Source organism: Pithys albifrons, chromosome 1, assembly GCF_047495875.1.
Source record: "Pithys albifrons albifrons isolate INPA30051 chromosome 1, PitAlb_v1, whole genome shotgun sequence".
Taxonomy (NCBI): domain Eukaryota; kingdom Metazoa; phylum Chordata; class Aves; order Passeriformes; family Thamnophilidae; genus Pithys; species Pithys albifrons.
The window spans coordinates 84,072,902-84,094,898 of record NC_092458.1 but is presented as its reverse complement, the minus strand read 5'-3'; the positions used below and the strand labels follow the sequence as shown (position 1 = coordinate 84,094,898).

Sequence of the window (21,997 nt, the reverse complement as noted above, 5' to 3'; positions counted from 1 at the left end):
CCCTGGCATCTCTGGGCGCCCTGCCATGGGGCCCAGTGCTGCACTGAGGTGTGCACTCTCTGGCAGCCCCATGCAGTGGGATGTCTGGGCCACCATGGAGCTTCCTGGAGGTGAACAGACATCATAGTGTCCTAGGGTGGGAATGGAGGAGCTACATCTGCCCTTGGGTTGAAGCTTCATCGTGAGTTTTGTTGTTTAACCCATCAGCAACTCAGCCTCACACAACAACTCACTCACTCCCCACCAGTGGGATCAGGGAGAGAGTCAGAAGTGTAGAAGTGAGAAAACTCATGGGTTGAGGTAAAGAGAATTTAATAGGGAAAGCAAAAGCTGTGCACACAAGCAAAGCAAAATAAGAAATGAATTCACCACTTTCCATGAACAGGCAAGTCTTCAGCCACCTCCAGGACTGCAGGGCTCTATCTGTGTAAATGGTGACCTGGGAAGACAAAAGCCATGACTCCAAATGTTGCCCTCTTCCTTCTTCTTCCTCCAGCTCCATACGCTGAGCATGATGCCATATGGTCTGGGATATCCCTTGGGATAGCTGGGGTTAGCTGTGCCAGTTATGTCCCTTCCCAACTCCTTGTGCTGCTCCCCCAGCTCGCTCCCTCACTGATGGTGGTGGTGGGGAGAGCCTTGGCCCTGTGTGAGCACTGCACAGCAATAACGAAAACATCCCTGTTATCAACACTGTTTGCAACACAAATCCAAAACATAGCCCTGGACCAGCTACTCTGAAGAAAACTAACTCTACCTCAGCCAAAATCAGCACATTCTCCCCCCTTATTCCTTACCAGGTATGCCATGCTCAGCTCCCACACTATCCAATACATTCCCATTTACCACCACCCCTTTCCCATCTGTTAATTCAATACCATTCCCTTAGTCCAGGACCAGTTCTGTGAAAGTTCTGTAAAATGCCCACAAATGTCCCCAAACATCGACTGACTTTGGGCTCCATCCATTACGGTGTTCAGTCAGGGAAGGAGAAGTTGTGTGACCAGAGGAGATATCAGGCACCAAAGCCAGCTCAGTTCTGCTCACTGTAGCACTTGCATTGCTTCTTGTAAGCTTGTCCTCCATTGGTATGGATGGTTATTCTGCTCTAATTCACGGAACATGCAACTCAAATAAAAGGATACAGCAATTTAAAGATATTTTCATCACAATCTTCACCCTGGTCCCTCTGGACTGGATTACAGGGTTTAACTTTGCAACAAACTCCTCCCCATGTCCCTGCTCTGGCTTAAACTAACCCACAGACTGAAGTTCTTTAGGGCTCTACCTTCTCCAAGTGCAGGCTTACTTATGCACCATGATCTCTCCAGAGGTGTAGATTTATCCAGAGCCACAGTCACTTTGAAGTGCATCCATTCCAATGTGGGATGGATCTATGGGCCACAACACTTTCGGAAACATACCTGTCCCAGCATGGCCTTGCCCACAGCCCCAGGCCCTTTAGAAATGAACCTGCTCCTGTATGGACTAATCCACAGTCCCTCTGACTTGATTCCCGCTGGAGTTCCAGCCTGTACAGTGCAGCAGCAAAATCCTGGACAGCAGACAGCTCAGGCACATTGCAGTAGCTGTTACCAAAATGTATTCAGGATGTCCCTAGTCACTGCAGGGTACCATGATCAGCAGTGCAGCCCTGTGCTGAGCAGTGAAAGCAAAAAGCAGCCACTGACAAGCATGAGACTGTATTACACAGTCAGGCCAAGAGTCCCATGGCAAGCACAGGAGCCTAATATCTAACAGATGAACAGTAATAGCAGCTATAAATTCAATCCAGCATAACCCAACCCAATCTGTCCTTCATAGGGTCACAGAGCACACATTGATCTGCAGCCACGAGTGACAGCTGACAGCCTCTGCTGGGAGATGTCCTTCTTCTAGGGACATGTGGGCAGGAGTCACCCCAACCAGCCTCCCTGGGAGGGAGCTTAGTGCCACAACTCACCAGGACATGAGGTCCTTCCCCAGCCATGCCCTCAGTCCATAGAACATCTCTGACCCAGCAGTTCCATCTCTCCATGAGGCAACTAGGCCAGATAGCCCAGGGTAAGCTGTGCTCAGCACCCCAGAGCTGTGGCACCTTGGTTCCCCTGGTGCTACAGGGGTATATGACAGCAGGAGGTGCCAGGGATGACACAGGGACACTTGGGGACACATGTGTGGTGGCACAGTCCACCTCTGAGCTGTGTCTGGGGATGGGCTTCCCAGCAGGGTGTCAGGTCAGGCATAGACTTGCCCAAACATGGCAGCAGAGAGCTGAGGATCTCATTGCACCTCCCAGGGCTCCTGATGGCTCTGAGCAGCCTCCTGGAGGCCTCAGCCTGGGGCTGGGCACCCCAGTTCAGCTCAGTCCTGATCCAGCCATGCTGCTTCCCCGTAGTGGCTGTGCCATGCTCCAACCCAAGTCCCCCTTCTTCTGCTCCTACAATCACTGCTGGCAGTGGCAGCTTCCCCCCAGTCTCTCCTAGCAGGATGTCAGGGATGTGGAGGCCCATTTTTGGCTGATGGGGTCCCCAGAGGCACAGAGAGATTTTGGTAATTACTCGTGTCCTAAGGATGGTGAGCTGGGGAGCAATCTGAGTCTGCTGAGCCAAAGTAATCCCAAAATTGCTGCCATGATAATATAAGCAACTTGGGAGAGGTAGGGGGAGCAGGGGGGCAGAGCATTCCCCATGTCCCTCTGTCCCTAGAGCCCTGGGATGCCCCTAGACCTCCAAGAAGTTCTGCAGTGACCCAGATACCCCAATGCAGCCAAGTGGCACCTGCACAAGGCCAGCAGCACCCACACACCTCAGAGCAGCACCGGGATGCATGGCAGGACAGCCAGGGAAGCTGGGGCATAGGAAAGGGACAAGAGGGGTGGTGGGCACAGGTCTGGCAGGGAAAGGGTGGGTGGCAATGCAGGCACCAGACTGAGACTCATGGGGGCAGTGGGAGAGCTGCCGCCACCAAGGGTTGCAACAGGGACAAGGTACCCTACAGCCTTTCCCTAAATATAGCAATTTCCCCTGATTGCCACATGCCACAGGGACAGGCAGGGTCAGGCAATGCTGACCAGTGTCCCAGAAGTGGCTTTTCCCCTTCCATTGGCAGGGTACCCATGTCCACAAATCCCTGGGGGCAGCAATGGCTCCGTGCTGCTGCCACAGGAGGTACTACTCATCATGGAGTCAGGGAAAGCCCAGAGGACCAGGATGTTTCTGGGTCCTCCAATGTCTGGACACCAACTGACTCCTTTGACTCCACTGACTCCATGTTCCAGTGCATCGCAAGCAAAGATTTCCCTATGTCTGCAAAAAGCGCTTGCTCAATGTCTCCAGAGTGTTCACGTCCCAGGTGCATGGCAGCAAGGAGCAGGGGAGGTGGGGGCCCCCTGGCAGCACGGCTGCCTGCAGCCTACCTGCACCACAGGGCAGAAGCTGGACCCACTCTCACAGGGCCCCAAAAGGGAATGCGTGGAGGGGTCGAGATGGGACAGGAAGGGAAAGACCCCAGGCAGCTCCACTCGTTGCTGCTCCCGTGCTCCTGGCATGGGGATGCAGGAGCAAGCCGGCCAGCTTCTTCCTCCTTCATTACACTTTATATGAGTATGATGTCATATGGGGATCATACTATCCCTGTTTTGTCTCCTCCCAAATTCCTGTGCACCTTCAGCCCCCTCACCAGTGTGGGAGTGCAAAACACAGAGAAGACCTTGAGAACTCTGCAAGCACTGTCAGCAACAACAAAACTATCTCTGTATTATCAACTGTGTGTTCAGCACAAATCAAAACCATACCAGTTCCATACCAGATACTGGGAAGAAAAAGAAGTCTGACCCAGCTAAACCAGCACAAATGGCCTTGTTCTCTAGTGAATGTGGGTCCCACACTTGAGCTTCAGTCAGGTAGACCACCAGAGGGACTACGCATCCTTTGTGGTCCCCATCTCACTGGGAACCAATGTCTGTCCATTCCTTATAGTTCAACACCTGGCTCTGCATTCAGCCTGGGGGCAGAGGAGCTCCAAAGATAGTGCTCCATGATGCTCCAGCCAGAGGTGGCATTGCAATGGCACACGGCCTTGGTCTCTCCCAGTACACCCCTCATGCTCCATTTTCCCTGGATAAGACGGGGCTGCAATTTTGCCCAGACTGAGGAGAGACAGATTTGCTTTGAAATCCTGGCCCTGCCTTGAGGGACCTTCGTTTGGTTCCCTCTGGGGGACTCGGTGCTTGACAGCTGCTTCCCAAGAAAAGCAAGTGTTTTAGGCAGTGGTGCAATGAGCTCCTTGAGTGTCTGTACCCACAGGCCTGGGATTTGCACATGCGAAACCCCCAACCCACCATCCTTCTGTGGTGCCCATCTCAAGCTAGCGCTGAGGAGGGGGAGATGTCACTGAATTTGTCTCCAAATGATCCCATATTGTCCCCAGCATCTCCTGCTGACCCATCTCCCATGATTCTGATTGCCCCAAACCACTTGCAACTGTCTTTGTCCTCTCTGGAGCCTGACCAGGACCCTTTCCGATGTGGAACTGCTCTGTATCTGGCCCCTGGCTGCCTCCTGCACAGCCCCTGGGCCCCACAGTATCTCACTCAGCCACAGCGAGCTGGACACCCTTTCCCTGCTGCCCGTGCTCAGGCAAGACAAGTCAAAACCAATGGGGTCTCAGCAGCTGGGAGGAATGGCCTGATCAGGAGGGAGGAGATAAGAACCTCCAAAGTATCCCAGAGCTTTGTGTCTGGACCTGGGGCTGGGAGCGTGGGGGCAGTTGCTTTCCAGGGGTGCTCTGAGCTACGGCTCTGCTGCCCCTCACTGTTGCAGGACTGGGCTCAGTGTTGGACACATTCACACTCTTTTGTGCACAGAAATCAGGCACCAGCTACTAATGATGTTGCTGTCAACAGAAGGAAGACATTTTTCAGCCTGAATTTGCTGAGCAAAGCAACAGGTTGCCCAACAAGGGTGCTCGTGCCCTGTGGTTGCACAGTGCTCTGAGCTACCTGGTGTAGTGCCAGATGTCCCAGCACACAGCAGGGCATTGCATGAGATGATCTGTGAAGGTCCCATTCAAACCAAACCATCCTGTGACTTTGTGAGTCTTTGTGCCTTCAAATTCCCCATCGTTGCCCTGGAAAGTCCCCTCCCCACAGAACCAGCATCCCCCTGCCCCACACTGGGACACCGCACAAGGGCCCCAGCCAGGTGAAAGCACCACACAGACAAATAGCTTCACAGGGTTTGTTTTATTAGCAAAGACTGGGGGAAATGCCCTTGGTGTCCAGGTACCAGCTGGAAAAGGGCTTGGCAGTCGCCAGGGACTGTTGGGGGTCGGGGCCATCGCACAACACCACCACCTTCATGCTGCTCTTTGAAAATAAAGAGGAGAGCATGAGCCTGCAGGGTCTCCCAATGGGCTTTCCGGCACAGCCAGATGCTTCTTCCTATGAGGATAAAGCAGCATCTGGTTTTCTCAGGTCAGTTCCAGCGCCAGGAGATCAGCTGCCAGAGTGCGAGGAGGGCGAATGGGACTGGAAAAGAGCGTGCAATGGTCAGAAATGGGGACGTCTTTTGCTGCGTGACACCAGCACCCATCCTGCAACAGCAGCTGTCCTTAACTCCTTAACTCCGAGGGTCATGCCAGGGAGACACCCAGCCCCACCAACCCTGGGTCCATAGACCCTGCACCCCTGGAGTCTCGGAACGGAGACCATGCCCACTCCTCCAGCATGGAGATGGATATCTGCCCACATTTGAGGGGGCAACCCCCATTTCAAGGCCCTTCCCGGGAGCTTCCCACCCCTGCAGTGTTGGGGACCTCTCCAAGCACACCACCCCTTGCCTTGCTGCCCCTGAGCTCTGCGTTCCCCCCAGCTCTTACCTGGTGGCCAGGACAGGGTCACCAGCTGGGCTGTCCCTCGCTGAGGTTGATTTGCTCCAGGATCTGGCTGTACCTCCGTGTGAGAGCATTGGTGTCCCTGGTGAGGTGGGTGAGGACCTGCTGCAAGCCAGTCAGGTGGTGGGACAGGCGTTCCTCCAGCTGCGCATCCACCGCCTCATCGCTGCCCAAGGATGTGTCCATGTCCGTGTCAGCACCAGTGGGGCTCTGGTCATTGACAGAGGCCAGGCCTTTCTCCACCATGGGCTTGATGGCCTTCAGCAGCTGGTAGCGCTCATAAAGGTCTGTGTGGCTGCCTGCGGCTGGGGCTGCCCCCTCCTGCTGCGGGAAGACCCCTCGCAGCAGGCTGGGGAACATCACCTCCTGCTCCATCTTCTGGGTGGCTGAGAAGTACTGCTCCATGGCCCCTCTCCCACAGTTCTGGCAGCTCTGCTCTGGGCTCTTCTCAGGGTGCCACCTGTCCCCGCTCCCTGCCGGGGGCTTTTTATGTAGTGCTGGGGCATGTCCCTCTTCTGCTGTGTCCTCTCCTGCCTTGGCTGGGCTGGGCTGCCGAGGGGCCGGTCTTGGCTCCAGCCCAGCTGGGGCTCGGCCATACCATGTCCCTGGCTCTGTGCAATCTCTCCTGGCCCAGCCTCCCTGTGGCCTTCACCCGAGCTGGCCATGGGTGCCCCTGCATCCCCATGCCAGGAGCACAGGAGCAGCAACGAGTGGAGCTGCCTGGGGTCTTTCCCTTCCTGTCCCATCTCGACCCCTCCACGCATTCCCTTTTGGGGCCCTGTGAGAGTGGGTCCAGCTTCTGCCCTGTGGTGCAGGTAGGCTGCAGGCAGCCGTGCTGCCAGGGGGCCCCCACCTCCCCTGCTCCTTGCTGCCATGCACCTGGGACGTGAACACTCTGGAGACATTGAGCAAGCGCTTTTTGCAGACATAGGGAAATCTTTGCTTGCGATGCACTGGAACATGGAGTCAGTGGAGTCAAAGGAGTCAGTTGGTGTCCAGACATTGGAGGACCCAGAAACATCCTGGTCCTCTGGGCTTTCCCTGACTCCATGATGAGTAGTACCTCCTGTGGCAGCAGCACGGAGCCATTGCTGCCCCCAGGGATTTGTGGACATGGGTACCCTGCCAATGGAAGGGGAAAAGCCACTTCTGGGACACTGGTCAGCATTGCCTGACCCTGCCTGTCCCTGTGGCATGTGGCAATCAGGGGAAATTGCTATATTTAGGGAAAGGCTGTAGGGTACCTTGTCCCTGTTGCAACCCTTGGTGGCGGCAGCTCTCCCACTGCCCCCATGAGTCTCAGTCTGGTGCCTGCATTGCCACCCACCCTTTCCCTGCCAGACCTGTGCCCACCACCCCTCTTGTCCCTTTCCTATGCCCCAGCTTCCCTGGCTGTCCTGCCATGCATCCCGGTGCTGCTCTGAGGTGTGTGGGTGCTGCTGGCCTTGTGCAGGTGCCACTTGGCTGCATTGGGGTATCTGGGTCACTGCAGAACTTCTTGGAGGTCTAGGGGCATCCCAGGGCTCTAGGGACAGAGGGACATGGGGAATGCTCTGCCCCCCTGCTCCCCCTACCTCTCCCAAGTTGCTTATATTATCATGGCAGCAATTTTGGGATTACTTTGGCTCAGCAGACTCAGATTGCTCCCCAGCTCACCATCCTTAGGACACGAGTAATTACCAAAATCTCTCTGTGCCTCTGGGGACCCCATCAGCCAAAAATGGGCCTCCACATCCCTGACATCCTGCTAGGAGAGACTGGGGGGAAGCTGCCACTGCCAGCAGTGATTGTAGGAGCAGAAGAAGGGGGACTTGGGTTGGAGCATGGCACAGCCACTACGGGGAAGCAGCATGGCTGGATCAGGACTGAGCTGAACTGGGGTGCCCAGCCCCAGGCTGAGGCCTCCAGGAGGCTGCTCAGAGCCATCAGGAGCCCTGGGAGGTGCAATGAGATCCTCAGCTCTCTGCTGCCATGTTTGGGCAAGCCTATGCCTGACCTGACACCCTGCTGGGAAGCCCATCCCCAGACACAGCTCAGAGGTGGACTGTGCCACCACACATGTGTCCCCAAGTGTCCCTGTGTCATCCCTGGCACCTCCTGCTGTCATATACCCCTGTAGCACCAGGGGAACCAAGGTGCCACAGCTCTGGGGTGCTGAGCACAGCTTACCCTGGGCTATCTGGCCTAGTTGCCTCATGGAGAGATGGAACTGCTGGGTCAGAGATGTTCTATGGACTGAGGGCATGGCTGGGGAAGGACCTCATGTCCTGGTGAGTTGTGGCACTAAGCTCCCTCCCAGGGAGGCTGGTTGGGGTGACTCCTGCCCACATGTCCCTAGAAGAAGGACATCTCCCAGCAGAGGCTGTCAGCTGTCACTCGTGGCTGCAGATCAATGTGTGCTCTGTGACCCTATGAAGGACAGATTGGGTTGGGTTATGCTGGATTGAATTTATAGCTGCTATTACTGTTCATCTGTTAGATATTAGGCTCCTGTGCTTGCCATGGGACTCTTGGCCTGACTGTGTAATACAGTCTCATGCTTGTCAGTGGCTGCTTTTTGCTTTCACTGCTCAGCACAGGGCTGCACTGCTGATCATGGTACCCTGCAGTGACTAGGGACATCCTGAATACATTTTGGTAACAGCTACTGCAATGTGCCTGAGCTGTCTGCTGTCCAGGATTTTGCTGCTGCACTGTACAGGCTGGAACTCCAGCGGGAATCAAGTCAGAGGGACTGTGGATTAGTCCATACAGGAGCAGGTTCATTTCTAAAGGGCCTGGGGCTGTGGGCAAGGCCATGCTGGGACAGGTATGTTTCCGAAAGTGTTGTGGCCCATAGATCCATCCCACACTGGAATGGATGCACTTCAAAGTGACTGTGGCTCTGGATAAATCTACACCTCTGGAGAGATCATGGTGCATAAGTAAGCCTGCACTTGGAGAAGGTAGAGCCCTAAAGAACTTCAGTCTGTGGGTTAGTTTAAGCCAGAGCAGGGACATGGGGAGGAGTTTGTTGCAAAGTTAAACCCTGTAATCCAGTCCAGAGGGACCAGGGTGAAGATTGTGATGAAAATATCTTTAAATTGCTGTATCCTTTTATTTGAGTTGCATGTTCCGTGAATTAGAGCGGAATAACCATCCATACCAATGGAGGACAAGCTTACAAGAAGCAATGCAAGTGCTACAGTGAGCAGAACTGAGCTGGCTTTGGTGCCTGATATCTCCTCTGGTCACACAACTTCTCCTTCCCTGACTGAACACCGTAATGGATGGAGCCCAAAGTCAGTCGATGTTTGGGGACATTTGTGGGCATTTTACAGAACTTTCACAGAACTGGTCCTGGACTAAGGGAATGGTATTGAATTAACAGATGGGAAAGGGGTGGTGGTAAATGGGAATGTATTGGATAGTGTGGGAGCTGAGCATGGCATACCTGGTAAGGAATAAGGGGGGAGAATGTGCTGATTTTGGCTGAGGTAGAGTTAGTTTTCTTCAGAGTAGCTGGTCCAGGGCTATGTTTTGGATTTGTGTTGCAAACAGTGTTGATAACAGGGATGTTTTCGTTATTGCTGTGCAGTGCTCACACAGGGCCAAGGCTCTCCCCACCACCACCATCAGTGAGGGAGCGAGCTGGGGGAGCAGCACAAGGAGTTGGGAAGGGACATAATTGGCACAGCTAACCCCAGCTATCCCAAGGGATATCCCAGACCATATGGCATCATGCTCAGCGTATGGAGCTGGAGGAAGAAGAAGGAAGAGGGCAACATTTGGAGTCATGGCTTTTGTCTTCCCAGGTCACCATTTACACAGATAGAGCCCTGCAGTCCTGGAGGTGGCTGAAGACTTGCCTGTTCATGGAAAGTGGTGAATTCATTTCTTATTTTGCTTTGCTTGTGTGCACAGCTTTTGCTTTCCCTATTAAATTCTCTTTACCTCAACCCATGAGTTTTCTCACTTCTACGCTTCTGACTCTCTCCCTGATCCCACTGGTGGGGAGTGAGTGAGTTGTTGTGTGAGGCTGAGTTGCTGATGGGTTAAACAACAAAACTCACGATGAAGCTTCAACCCAAGGGCAGATGTAGCTCCTCCATTCCCACCCTAGGACACTATGATGTCTGTTCACCTCCAGGAAGCTCCATGGTGGCCCAGACATCCCACTGCATGGGGCTGCCAGAGAGTGCACACCTCAGTGCAGCACTGGGCCCCATGGCAGGGCGCCCAGAGATGCCAGGGGCAACCAGAAAGGGACAAAAGGAGAAGTGGCTTCAGCTCTGAGGGGGAGAGGGCAGACAGCAGAATGGGCACCTGGCCAGGATATGAGGGGACAGTGGGAGAGCTGCCACCACTGAGGGTTGCAAAAGGGATGAAGGACCCCTTGGCCTCTCCCAAAATAGAACAATTTCCTCCAGTTGCCACATGGTGCAAGATATACAGGATGGGCAGCTCTGGCCACTGACCAGCCATGACCTCTGCTCCAGGAGAGGAGTAGTGGGGGCAACGATGGCACCATCTGGGCTCCACTCTGGACAGTAATGGCTCCATCACATGCTTTCAGGAGTTCTCCGTTGTGGCTTTTGGTCCCATCTCTGTTCCCATCGCATGTCCCTATAACCCCATGTAGGACTCCATGCAGCAGCAGCACATCCTCAGTGAGGTTTTCCATATCAGAGTCTGATGCTGCATCCAGCCTGGCAGTAATGGACAGAGGTTGCTCAATCTCCCCGGAGTGTTCACGTCTCAGGTGCATGGCAGCAAGGAGCAGGGGAGGTGGGGGCCCCCTGGCAGCATGGCTGCCTGCAGTCTACCGGCACCACGGGGCAGAAGCTGGACCCACTCTCACAGGGCCCAAAAAGGGAACGCGTGGAGGGGTCGAGATGGGACAGGAAGGGAAAGACCCCAGGCAGCTCCACTCGTTGCTGCTCCTGTGCTCCTGGCATGGGGATGCAGGGGCACCCGTGGCCAGCTCGGGTGAAGGCCACAGGGAGGCTGAGCCAGGAGAGATTGCACAGAGCCAGGGACATGGCATGGCCGAGCCTCAGCTGGGCTGGAGCCAAGCCCGGCCCCAGGGCCATCCAGCCAAGGCAGGAGAGGACACAGCAGAGGAGGGCCGTGCCCCAACACTGCATAAAAAGCCCCCGGCAGGGAGCGGGGGCAGGTGGCACCCTGAGAAGAGCCCAGAGCAGAGCTGCCAGAACTGTGGGAGAGGGGCCATGGAGCAGTACTTCTCAGCCACCCAGAAGATGGAGCAGGAGGTGATGTTCCCCAGCCTGCTGCGAGGGGTCTTCCCGCAGCAGGAGGGGGCAGCCCCAGCCGCAGGCAGCCACACAGACCTTTATGAGCGCTACCAGCTGCTGAAGGCCATCAAGCCCATGGTGGAGAAAGGCCTGGCCTCTGTCAATGACCAGAGCCCCACTGGTGCTGACACGGACATGGACACATCCTTGGGCAGCGATGAGGCGGTGGATGCGCAGCTGGAGGAACGCCTGTCCCACCACCTGACTGGCTTGCAGCAGGTCCTCACCCACCTCACCAGGGACACCAATGCTCTCACACGGAGGTACAGCCAGATCCTGGAGCAAATCAACCTCAGCGAGGGACAGCCCAGCTGGTGACCCTGTCCTGACCACCAGGTAAGAGCTGGGGGGAACGCAGAGCTCAGGGGCAGCAAGGCAAGGGGTGGTGTGCTTGGAGAGGTCCCCAACACTGCAGGGGTGGGAAGCTCCCGGGAAGGGCCTTGAAATGGGGGTTGCCCCCTCAAATGTGGGCAGATATCCATCTCCATGCTGGAGGAGTGGGCATGGTCTCCGTGCCGAGACTCCAGGGGTGCAGGGTCTATGGACCCAGGGTTGGTGGGCTGGGTGTCTCCCTGGCATGACCCTCGGAGTTAAGGAGTTAAGGACAGCTGCTGTTGCAGGATGGGTGCTGGTGTCACGCAGCAAAAGACGTCCCCATTTCTGACCATTGCACGCTCTTTTCCAGTCCCATTCGCCCTCCTCGCACTCTGGCAGCTGATCTCCTGGCGCTGGAACTGACCTGGGAAAACCAGATGCTGCTTTATCCTCATAGGAAGAAGCATCTGGCTGTGCCGGAAAGCCCATTGGGAGACCTGCAGGCTCATGCTCTCCTCTTTATTTTCAAAGAGCAGCATGAAGGTGGTGGTGTTGTGCGATGGCCCCGACCCCCAACAGTCCCTGGCGACTGCCAAGCCCTTTTCCAGCTGGTACCTGGACACCAAGGGCATTTCCCCCAGTCTTTGCTAATAAAACAAACCCTGTGAAGCTATTTGTCTGTGTGGTGCTTTCACCTGGCTGGGGCCCTTGTGCGGTGCCCCAGTGTGGGGCAGGGGGATGCTGGTTCTGTGGGGAGGGGACTTTCCAGGGCAACGATGGGGAATTTGAAGGGACAAAGACTCACAAAGTCACAGGATGGTTTGGTTTGAATGGGACCTTCACAGATCTTCTCATGCAATGCCCTGCTGTGTGCTGGGACATCTGGCACTACACCAGGTAGCTCAGAGCACTGTGCAACCACAGGGCACGGGCACCCTTGTTGGGCAACCTGTTGCTTTGCTCAGCAAATTCAGGCTGAAAAATGTCTTCCTTCTGTTGACAGCAACATCATTAGTAGCTGGTGCCTGATTTCTGTGCACAAAAGAGTGTGAATGTGTCCAACACTGAGCCCAGTCCTGCAACAGTGAGGGGCAGCAGAGCCGTAGCTCAGAGCACCCCTGGAAAGCAACTGCCCCCACGCTCCCAGCCCCAGGTCCAGACACAAAGCTCTGGGATACTTTGGAGGTTCTTATCTCCTCCCTCCTGATCAGGCCATTCCTCCCAGCTGCTGAGACCCCATTGGTTTTGACTTGTCTTGCCTGAGCATGGGCAGCAGGGAAAGGGTGTCCAGCTCGCTGTGGCTGAGTGAGATACTGTGGGGCCCAGGGGCTGTGCAGGAGGCAGCCAGGGGCCAGATACAGAGCAGTTCCACATCTGAAAGGGTCCTGGTCAGGCTCCAGAGAGGACAAAGGCAGTTGCAAGTGGTTTGGGGCAATCAGAATCATGGGAGATGGGTCAGCAGGAGATGCTTGTGGACAACTTGGGATCATTTGGAGACAAATGCAGTGACATCTCCCCCTCCTCAGCTCCGGTTTGAGATGGTGGGTTGGGGGTTGGCATGTGCAAATCCCAGGCCTGTGGGTACAGACACTCAAGGAGCTCATTGCACCACTGCCTAAAACACTTGCTTTTCTTGGGAAGCAGCTGTCAAGCACCGAGTCCCCCAGAGGGAACCAAACGAAGGTCCCTCAAGGCAGGGCCAGGATTTCAAAGCAAATCTGTCTCTCCTCAGTCTGGGCAAAATTGCAGCCCCGTCTTATCCAGGGAAAATGGAGCATGAGGGGTGTACTGGGAGAGACCAAGGCCGTGTGCCATTGCAATGCCACCTCTGGCTGGAGCATCATGGAGCGCTATCTTTGGAGCTCCTCTGCTCCCAGGCTGAATGCAGAGCCAGGTGTTGAACTATAAGGAATGGACAGACATTGGTTCCCAGTGAGATGGGGACCACAAAGGATGTGTAGTCCCTCTGGTGGTTTACCTGACTGAAGCTCAAGTGTGGGACCCACATTCACTAGAGAACAAGGCCATTTGTGCTGGTTTAGCTGGGTCAGACTTCTTTTTCTTCCCAGTATCTGGTATGGAACTGGTATGGTTTTGATTTGTGCTGAACACACAGTTGATAATACAGAGATATTTCTGTTGTTGCTGACAATGCTTGCACAGTCCTCAAGGCCTTCTCTGCTTTTGCGCTGCCATGCTGGTGAGGGGGCTGAAGGTGCATGGGAATTTGGGAGGATACACAACAGGGATAGTATGATCCCCATATGACATCATGCTCAGCATATAAAGTGTGAGGAAGGAGGAAGGAGAAAGAGGGAGGGGATGCTTTGAGTGATCTCGTTTGTCTTTCCAGGATACCATTACACATGATGGAGCCCTGGGGTCCTGGGGATAATGGAACACCTGCCTGCCCATGGGAATTGGAGAATAAATTCCCTGTTCTGCTGTGTTTGCATGCACAGCTTTTGCTTTCCATATCAAATTGTTTATATCTGAAGCCACTTGTTTTCTTGATTTGACCCTTCTGACTCTCTCCCTGATCCTAATCATGGGGGAGTGAGTGAGCAGCTCTGTGGTTCTTGGTGCCTTGGTTGGGGTTAAACTATGACAGTGTCACATGGAGGAAGGCTTTCAGTCCCCTCCAGCAATGCTTTGGGCTTGGGCAGCATGCTCAGCAGCTGGAGAGCCTCGTGGTGCCCCAGGGAAGAGTCGTACCAGGACAAGGGATGAAGCACTCACCGCCACTGTTGAACATGACCAGTGAGAGATGTAAGATGTTCCCAGAAGAGGTCTGTGACCTGGCGCAGCTGGCAGGGCTTGCTGACGTGTTATGGGACACTTGCAACCCCCCAGGACTGGTGGGTCTGTCTCTGAGAGCCCCTGTCTGTGCAACTGGCCCCAAGCCCAGTCTGTCACAAGAACCTTCTGCCTGCTCCGATTGCAGGGCATTGCATCACAGTGCCCCAGGGATGCGTCAAGCCCCCGCGGGGCCCTGTTGCTGCTGACCACCACTGTTGGCCACAGCTGATAAGAGCTGTTGGATGGTCATAGCAAAGGTCTTTGTCCTGGAAAACCCCAGTGCTGGTCCCAGCAGGATGCTGGCAGACAGGGCAGGGGCAGGGGGTGCTGACTCTGCGCTGCCCTGGACAGGCTCCAGGGACACCCGCACTCTTGCCTTCCACCACAGGGAAATTTGCGTTCTGCTCATATCATTGAAGCAAATCAGGATGTCAGCTCTTCCTTTAAATCTGTTAAGGGACACAAATCCAGCAGAGAGCAGTGACCTGGGCACCGAAGGTCAGTGTCAGGAAGTCAAGAGATAAAGCACAGTTTTGTCCCAAAATGTTAAATGAATGAGAAACCCTGAATTCCCTTCTCTAATCAGTCCCAAGGAGTCCTAATCACACAATCCCCAGTCCCAAGGAGTCCTAATCACACAACTTCCCACACCCAAGGGTGGCGGCTGCCAGCATCCCAACCCACCACAGGGCAGGGTCTCAGCCTGCACACCCCTATCTTTCCATTTTAGGGCTCTGTGGTGTCAGCTGTACCTCGTGCTGCTGCCTGTCACCTGCTCAGGTAGGAGGAAAGCACCTGACAAATCCACACCTGCGCACCCCAGGTCTGGCTCTGGGGTCAGGTAAGTTGGCTGAGAGCCAGCCAGGTGTCCTCAGGGCAAAGGCAGTGGAGGGAGGGGATCCTTCCCTTGCACTCAGCCCTGGTGGGGCCTCACCCGGTGCAGTTTCCAGTTCTGGACTCCTCAGTACAAGAGAGACATGGAGCTCATGGAGTGGGTCCAGCAGAGGGTTACAAGGATGATTAAAGGACTGGAGCATCTCTCTTACAAGGAAAGGCTGAGGGAGCTGGGCCAGTTTATCATGGAGAAGAGAGGACTGACAGGGGATCTCACCTATGTACAGAAATACCTGAAGGGAGGTGCCAATTAGATGGATCCAGGCTCTTCTCAGTGGTGCTGAGCAATATGACAAGAGGCAACGGTCACAGGAAGTTCCATTTTAAGATGAGGAAGAACTTCTTAACTTTGCAAGTGACTCAGCACTGGGACAGGTTGTCCAGAGAAGTTGGGGGTCTTCCTTCCTTGGAGATACTCTGGAAATGTCTGGACACAATCTTGAATAGTATGCTCTAAGAGACTCTGCTTGAGCAGCAAGGTTGGACTAGATGACCTCCAGTGGTCCCTTCCAATCTTACCCATTCTGTCAATTTGGGATCTAATAAATTTGTCATTTTCCTTTTTAATGTAATCAACTTTCAGCAGATCTTCCTGCCCATCAGGGATCACCACAGAGATCAACCTCGCCATTGAGGTTGATCACAGCCCAATGGGCCCAGCATCGCTGATGTGCTGCTAGAATGGGCTCAGCAGGTTTCCTCCCCGCTGCAGCTCACACACACACACACACACACACACACACACACACACACACACACACACACACACACACACACACACTACACTCACACACAAACACACACAAACACACACACTCACACAGACACATTCACAAACTCAGACACACACTCACACACACACACACACTACACTGACACACACACACAAACACACACAGACACATTCACAAACTCACACACACACACACACACTACACACACACTCACAAACACTCACACAGACACAGACACATTCACAAACTCACACACTCACACACACTCTCCACACACACACTCACACAGACACATTCACAAACTCAGACACACACTCACATACACACACACACACACACACTGACACACACACACACACATACATACACACATGCACACAGACACACACACACACTGACGCACACACTCACACTCATACACATGCGCTCACACAGACTCATGCTTACACACACACTCCTCTCCCACACACTCACTCACACACACACAATCACACACACTCACACACATACACACTACACACACACACTACACTCACACACTACACAGACACACTACACTCACACAGACACATTCAGAAACTCAGACACACACACACACACACATTCACAAACTCAGACACACACTCACATACACACACACACAGATACATACATACACACATGCACAGACACACACACACACTCACACTCATACACACACACTCAGACTCGTGCTCACACACACTCCTCTCCCACACACACACTCACACAGAGACACACACACACTGACCTCACACACACTGACCTACACACACACTCATGCACACACACACTCCCACACACCCAACATACACACTCACACACAAACACACACACACATACACACTCACCCACCCACACACATACACACTCACACACACACACACACACACACACACACACACACACACACACACACACATGCAAGATGACTCACTCCTACTTCAGTTCATCATGCTGGGGCAACAGTCCTGAGACAGGCACTTCCCCCAGAGCAAATGGGTTGAGAAGTTAATTTTCAGATGAGACTTGAGGCTGTACGTCCAGCAGAGAAGTGGCCACACAGGTCCTGCTCCAGACCCACTGCTAAAGAAAAGAGGGAGAAAGGAACATTTTGGGGCACAGGGTATGAGATACTGACAGTGTGAGCAGCCCTATGGGAGGGGACGACAGTTCGGGATAGTTTTGTTTCCGCCTCCAAACCCTGGTCTGCTGCTCACAGGGCAGTGAAAGGCGTGGATTTGCTGAGCACACAGCGCAGCCATGTGGCATATCCGGGGGGACACTCATTCCAGTCCCTCTGGCAGAGAGAAGGGCCCACAAGGAGTGGACAGAGCAAGGGGAAGTAGCAGCTGCAGCAGTGGCTGTAAAAAAGGTCTGCTGGTGCGTTCCCTTTCACCAGTCGATCCAAGGAGCTCTCAAGTTCTGCTGGAACATCACCTGGGAGCAGAATCAGACCTTGCAGAGAGACCCAACTATTCCAACTCCTGGCACAGCACTGGCTGGACACAGGGGTAAGAAAACAGCACTCAGGGCATAGTGAGAGGCTTCCCCAAGAAAGGGGTGCTCGAGAAAGAGTCTGAGACACTGCACAGAGCAGAAAGTCTCAGCAAATGTGCACAGGGACAGAGGCAGTACAGGAGGAAGCCAGGGCAGATAGTGAAACCCAGCAAAAAAAGGTAGACTGAAAACTGTCACGACTGGAGCAGCCTCAACTAGAAGTGTTTTAACCCCAGATGCTGAGCATCCTGTAGCAAAATTCCTGAGTGTTCAGTATGTGGATTTAGGAGGGAACAGTCACGTGAGAAAGGAGAAACGTTGGATCCTCATCACCAGCAAATAAAACGCCACATAAGAATGCAAAAGATAGTGAGGGAATTAATTAAGGAGTGCATATATTTTTGTTACCTGTTCAGAACTAATTTCACAGCAAGACTTTGACCAAAGCACCTACAAGGGCTGGTCAAGCACATCCTCAAGGGTCAGGAGAAATGCCACTGAGAAATAAAAAGGAGGAACTCACAAAACTATGCTCTGGGTATTTTAAAATACTGCATTGAACAAGTTCCCACTCTCACAATTAAAACAATTGAAAAAGAATAAATCAAAGTTATTACCCTGTTACAAGTACCCGTCACCTGTGTATCGACACATCATAGCAGAACAGAAGAACAAATAATTAAACACAAAGTATTTAATCAAGCTTTTATTACATGAAATCAAGTAAAGCTTTACTTTCCCAGCCATGGACGGTTCAGCAGTTACAGGCAGCTACCGAAGTTCCTGGTATGGCATTAATTCATCCAGTGATGTGTTGCTGCTGCAGGAATCCTCAGCGAACTGGGTAGAAATCCTCCAAAAGCTCTCCAATTCTTTTCTTTTCTGCAAGAGGTGGGAAAACCTAATCAGCATTTGAGGTCAATTCAAAACATGTTTCACATTAGGGTTAACAAAACCACAAAACAAAATCTGATTTTTGCTACCAACAGCAAACCACTACCTTGCTGTTTTAACTAAATGCATAACTTCTTTTCCATAGGGCTCTCCACAGATGCCCGTGAAGGGATCTCCATATTAACACTTTTGTATTTCTACATGCTGCTTCCAACATGGCATGATGCAGGCCACAATCTAACACCCAGAGCCACCTAACTGCACTGTATTAGAAAATGGGCAATTTTCACCAAAATTTGCCATTGCATTGATGGGCTCAGCGACTACATTCAGTAAAAAATTGCTGTTCTTCACCATGGCTTAAGCCAACAGCACTGCAGGCTTCCTGACATTTCTATTTATCCTGTTTTCCCCCCGCTCTACCTTTTTTCTGAATATTCACCATGCAATTTCTGAACCTACATACACAGGCATTTTGTAGAATAAACAGTACAACTGTGGTATTACAAGAATAATGAGAATTCTAATCCTTATTACTTCATTTCTTCTTCAGTGGTCAAAGCTTGGTTTACTCTTTTTTTTTGGCTCTGCTATTTCTATATTAAAATAACATTTTAGGAGGAAGAGGTGGTCATCAAGGCAGATCTACAGCTCAATAAAAATACCTATTTTCATATCATAAAATCCTGAATACTGTTGCAATTTAGATTGTGAATAAGCAGGAGAGACTTAGCCCAGCAACATCTTTACACATTTGAGCACTTGTTAACTGGTAGATAGGGCAGGCTGAGGTCTCTCTTAAAATACCAACACTCGTTGTACCTGCTGTCTTAAAGTCTTCTGGGTGAAGCCTGACGTACTCCAGCAGCTCTCTGTCCACTTTGGCATACATGTACTCTGTGCGTTTCGTCAGGTAGTAGCCAACAAACCAGCCCACCGTGGTGAGCAGGATCTGGCGGTGAACACCTGCAGCAGAAGAGCAATGTCCACGTTTCCTTGCCTCAGCCCCTCTCCCTGGGGCCTCAGGCAGCCCCCCCTGCCTTCCCTGGACCCCCCATGGCCCAGTTCCTCTCTGCCTACAGCACCCACACCTGCCACAGCCCCTGCCAGGCACACAGAGACACCCCCTTTCCTCAGGGCTCCCTTCCTTCCTGCCCTCCACATCCTTCAGATTCCTCAAATCCCTTCAACACTCACACCATGTCCTTTTCCCATCCTTCTCCAATTACCTCCAACACCCCCCAGCCAACAGACCCCTCACTGCAAAGCTCCCACCCCTTCACCCCCTCCCCACATAGAGACTCCCAAAATCAGAACTGAGCACCCCATTCCCCTCCAACCCTCCCCACTATGGGTTCCCTCCCCATTTATCCCTCGGAGTGACCTCAAATCCTACACAGCCACAGCCCCCAAGTCCTCTCTGCCTCTCCATCCCTCCTCTCTGGGCTTCCTCCCCCTCCCCAGCCCCGACATTGCTGACAGTCCCCCCCAAACCCCACACCCCGCAGCCCCCCAGCCCCTCACTCCTGGCTGTTTCCCCTTTCCCCCCTTCATTTATCCCTCAGCGTGACCCCAAATCCCACACACCCCTTTCTAAGTCCCGAATCCTCCCTCAACCCGCCCCAGCCTCCACATCGCTCCCCACATCCCTCCTTATATCCCTCCCAGGGCCCCCTCCCCTTCACAGCCGCCCCTGTGACCCCCAAGGTCACCCCAGACCCCACACAGCCGCTCCCGCAGCCCCTCACTCCAGGCTGTTTCCCCTTCCTTCCTTCATTTATCCCTCGGCGTGACCCCAAATCCCACACAGCCCTTCCCCGGCCCCCCAGCTCATTCCCCGCCGCCGCCCGCCCCGTTCCCCGCTCCCCTCTCCCCTCGGGCTCCCCTCTCACCGGCTCGGAGGACGGGGCGCTGGTTGAAGGTGTTGTCCAGCAGTGCCGTCACCCACCCGACGAAGCCGAGCCAGACGGAGCCCTTGTTGATCAGCGGTGGCGGCGGCAGCGACCGGGCCTCATCGGGCAGAAAGGCCATGGCTGCGGCCGCCGAAGGTGACCGGGCGGAGCGGTGCGGCGGCTGCGCCTTCCCCCACGCACCCGCGCCGCGCTCCCGCGTTCCGCCGCCCTCCCGCCTTTGCTTATTTCGCCAGAAATCACCCCAAAAAGCAGAGCCCCGGCCCGTAGATCAGCCCTGCACCCCACCCGCGCCCCCCGGCCGGGCCTAAGCAGCCTGAGGGGGGCGGGAGGGGGTTTCCGCAGCCCCGAGCCCTGTGCCTGGGGCGGGCCCGCTGCCTCCACCGGGCCCCGCGGGAAGTGCAGCACAGGGTTAATCACGCACTAAAATCCGAGCCATTAATTTTGAGAGCTCGGCCTGCCGGCGGATTAAAGGCTGTGACGTACACCATGTTGTTAGTTTTTGCTTTTTTAATTAAGGCGAAATCACATTAAATGAGCTGCCACCGCATCAGGACTGGCGAAGGGAAGATCTGGCCAGCTGGGGGTTGGTCTCTTCTCCCAGGCACTCAGCAATAGGACAAGGGGGCACGGGCTCAAGCTTTGCCAGGGGAAATTGAAGTTGGAGATCAGAAAACAATTCTTTCCAGAGAGAGTAATCAGGCATTGGAATGGGCTGCCCAGAGAGGTGGTGGATTCCCCATCCCTGGAGGTTTTTAAACTGAGATTGGCCGTGGTACTGAGTGCCATGATCTGGTAAAGGGACTGGAGTTGGACCAAGGGTTGGACTTGATGATCCTGGAGGTCTTTTCCAACCCAATCCATTCTATGATTCTATGATAAACACAAGCACTGCAACACTTTACCCTGTGCAGAGCTTTGAGGCTTAGACCAGAAGTGAAATACAAGCAGAAGCACCGTGGCACCACCGGCGGCCCCAGCAGCTAAAAAGAGCATGGCAAAGCCATTAATGGTGTAAAAAAAAAGGAGAAACTATGAGTAATTAATGAAAAATGGGGTGAGAAGGCCTAAATACAAGCTCAGTAGCCCTGAAACATTTAAAGGTTCAAGCTATTTGGTTACAGAAATGGCCACAGCGACTACTCCACCCACAGTTCTAACAAGAGCCCCACTCGCTTTTAACATCCAAAATTGTCAAGGATCAAGGGTAGTCCCATGGTGTAATGGAGAGCACTCCAGACTCCGAATCCCAAGGACGTGAGTTCGAGTCTCAGTGGGACCGTCCCCTGGCAGGTCAATGCCTCCCTGCCATCCCATCCCATCCCATCTCGGATGCTCAGCAGGGTCAGCCCCGGTTAGTACCGGGTGCTGTGACAGTCCCGAGGACTTCCCTGTCACTGTACAAGCTCGCTCCGCCGTGGCAAAAAATCCACTAAAAAATCCACTGCGCAGGCTGGAAGGGCACACCCACGTGGGGATAGCCCTGCCCAACTCTGCATTCACGAAGTCTGGCCATACATACAGACATGCACAGTCAAGGAACTCAACACCCATTAACTATCCCTGGACTATCCTTTCGGAAGGGATCCCATTCTTCATCTAAGTTGAGAAGTTGCAAGGAAGTTCAACAACTACTAGAAAAAACAATAACAACATCAGTCATTCATGCCCTCTCTCCTCCCACTTTCACATCAGCACTGGAATCCAAACCCAATCCCAATCTCCAGAGAAACATCGTTTAGGG

At 53.7% G+C, this 21,997-nt stretch overlaps 3 protein-coding genes across 3 annotated transcripts; 1 reads left to right on the top strand and 2 right to left on the bottom strand.

Annotated features, from left to right (window-relative positions):
* Positions 1-5,232: 5,232 nt before the first annotated feature.
* LOC139679710 (mid1-interacting protein 1A-like) lies at positions 5,233-6,345 on the bottom strand. Its single transcript, XM_071571699.1, has 2 exons — positions 5,881-6,345; positions 5,233-5,530 (listed from the first exon to the last, which is right to left on the bottom strand). Exon 1 carries the CDS (start codon positions 6,298-6,300, stop codon positions 5,899-5,901), a length of 402 nt encoding a protein of 133 aa, XP_071427800.1. The 5' UTR covers positions 6,301-6,345; the 3' UTR covers positions 5,233-5,530; positions 5,881-5,898.
* Positions 6,346-11,036: 4,691 nt separating this feature from the next.
* LOC139679702 (mid1-interacting protein 1A-like) lies at positions 11,037-12,177 on the top strand. The gene is made up of 2 exons (XM_071571686.1): positions 11,037-11,525; positions 11,875-12,177. The coding sequence occupies exon 1, from the start codon at positions 11,106-11,108 to the stop codon at positions 11,505-11,507; it is 402 nt and encodes a 133-aa protein (XP_071427787.1). The 5' UTR covers positions 11,037-11,105; the 3' UTR covers positions 11,508-11,525; positions 11,875-12,177.
* A 5,963-nt stretch (positions 12,178-18,140) lies between these two features.
* On the bottom strand, positions 18,141-20,636 carry NDUFC2 (NADH:ubiquinone oxidoreductase subunit C2). The gene is made up of 3 exons (XM_071571673.1): positions 20,236-20,636; positions 19,166-19,309; positions 18,141-18,331 (listed from the first exon to the last, which is right to left on the bottom strand). The coding sequence occupies exons 1-3, from the start codon at positions 20,372-20,374 to the stop codon at positions 18,282-18,284; spliced, it is 333 nt and encodes a 110-aa protein (XP_071427774.1). The 5' UTR covers positions 20,375-20,636; the 3' UTR covers positions 18,141-18,281.
* Positions 20,637-21,997: the final 1,361 nt, after the last annotated feature.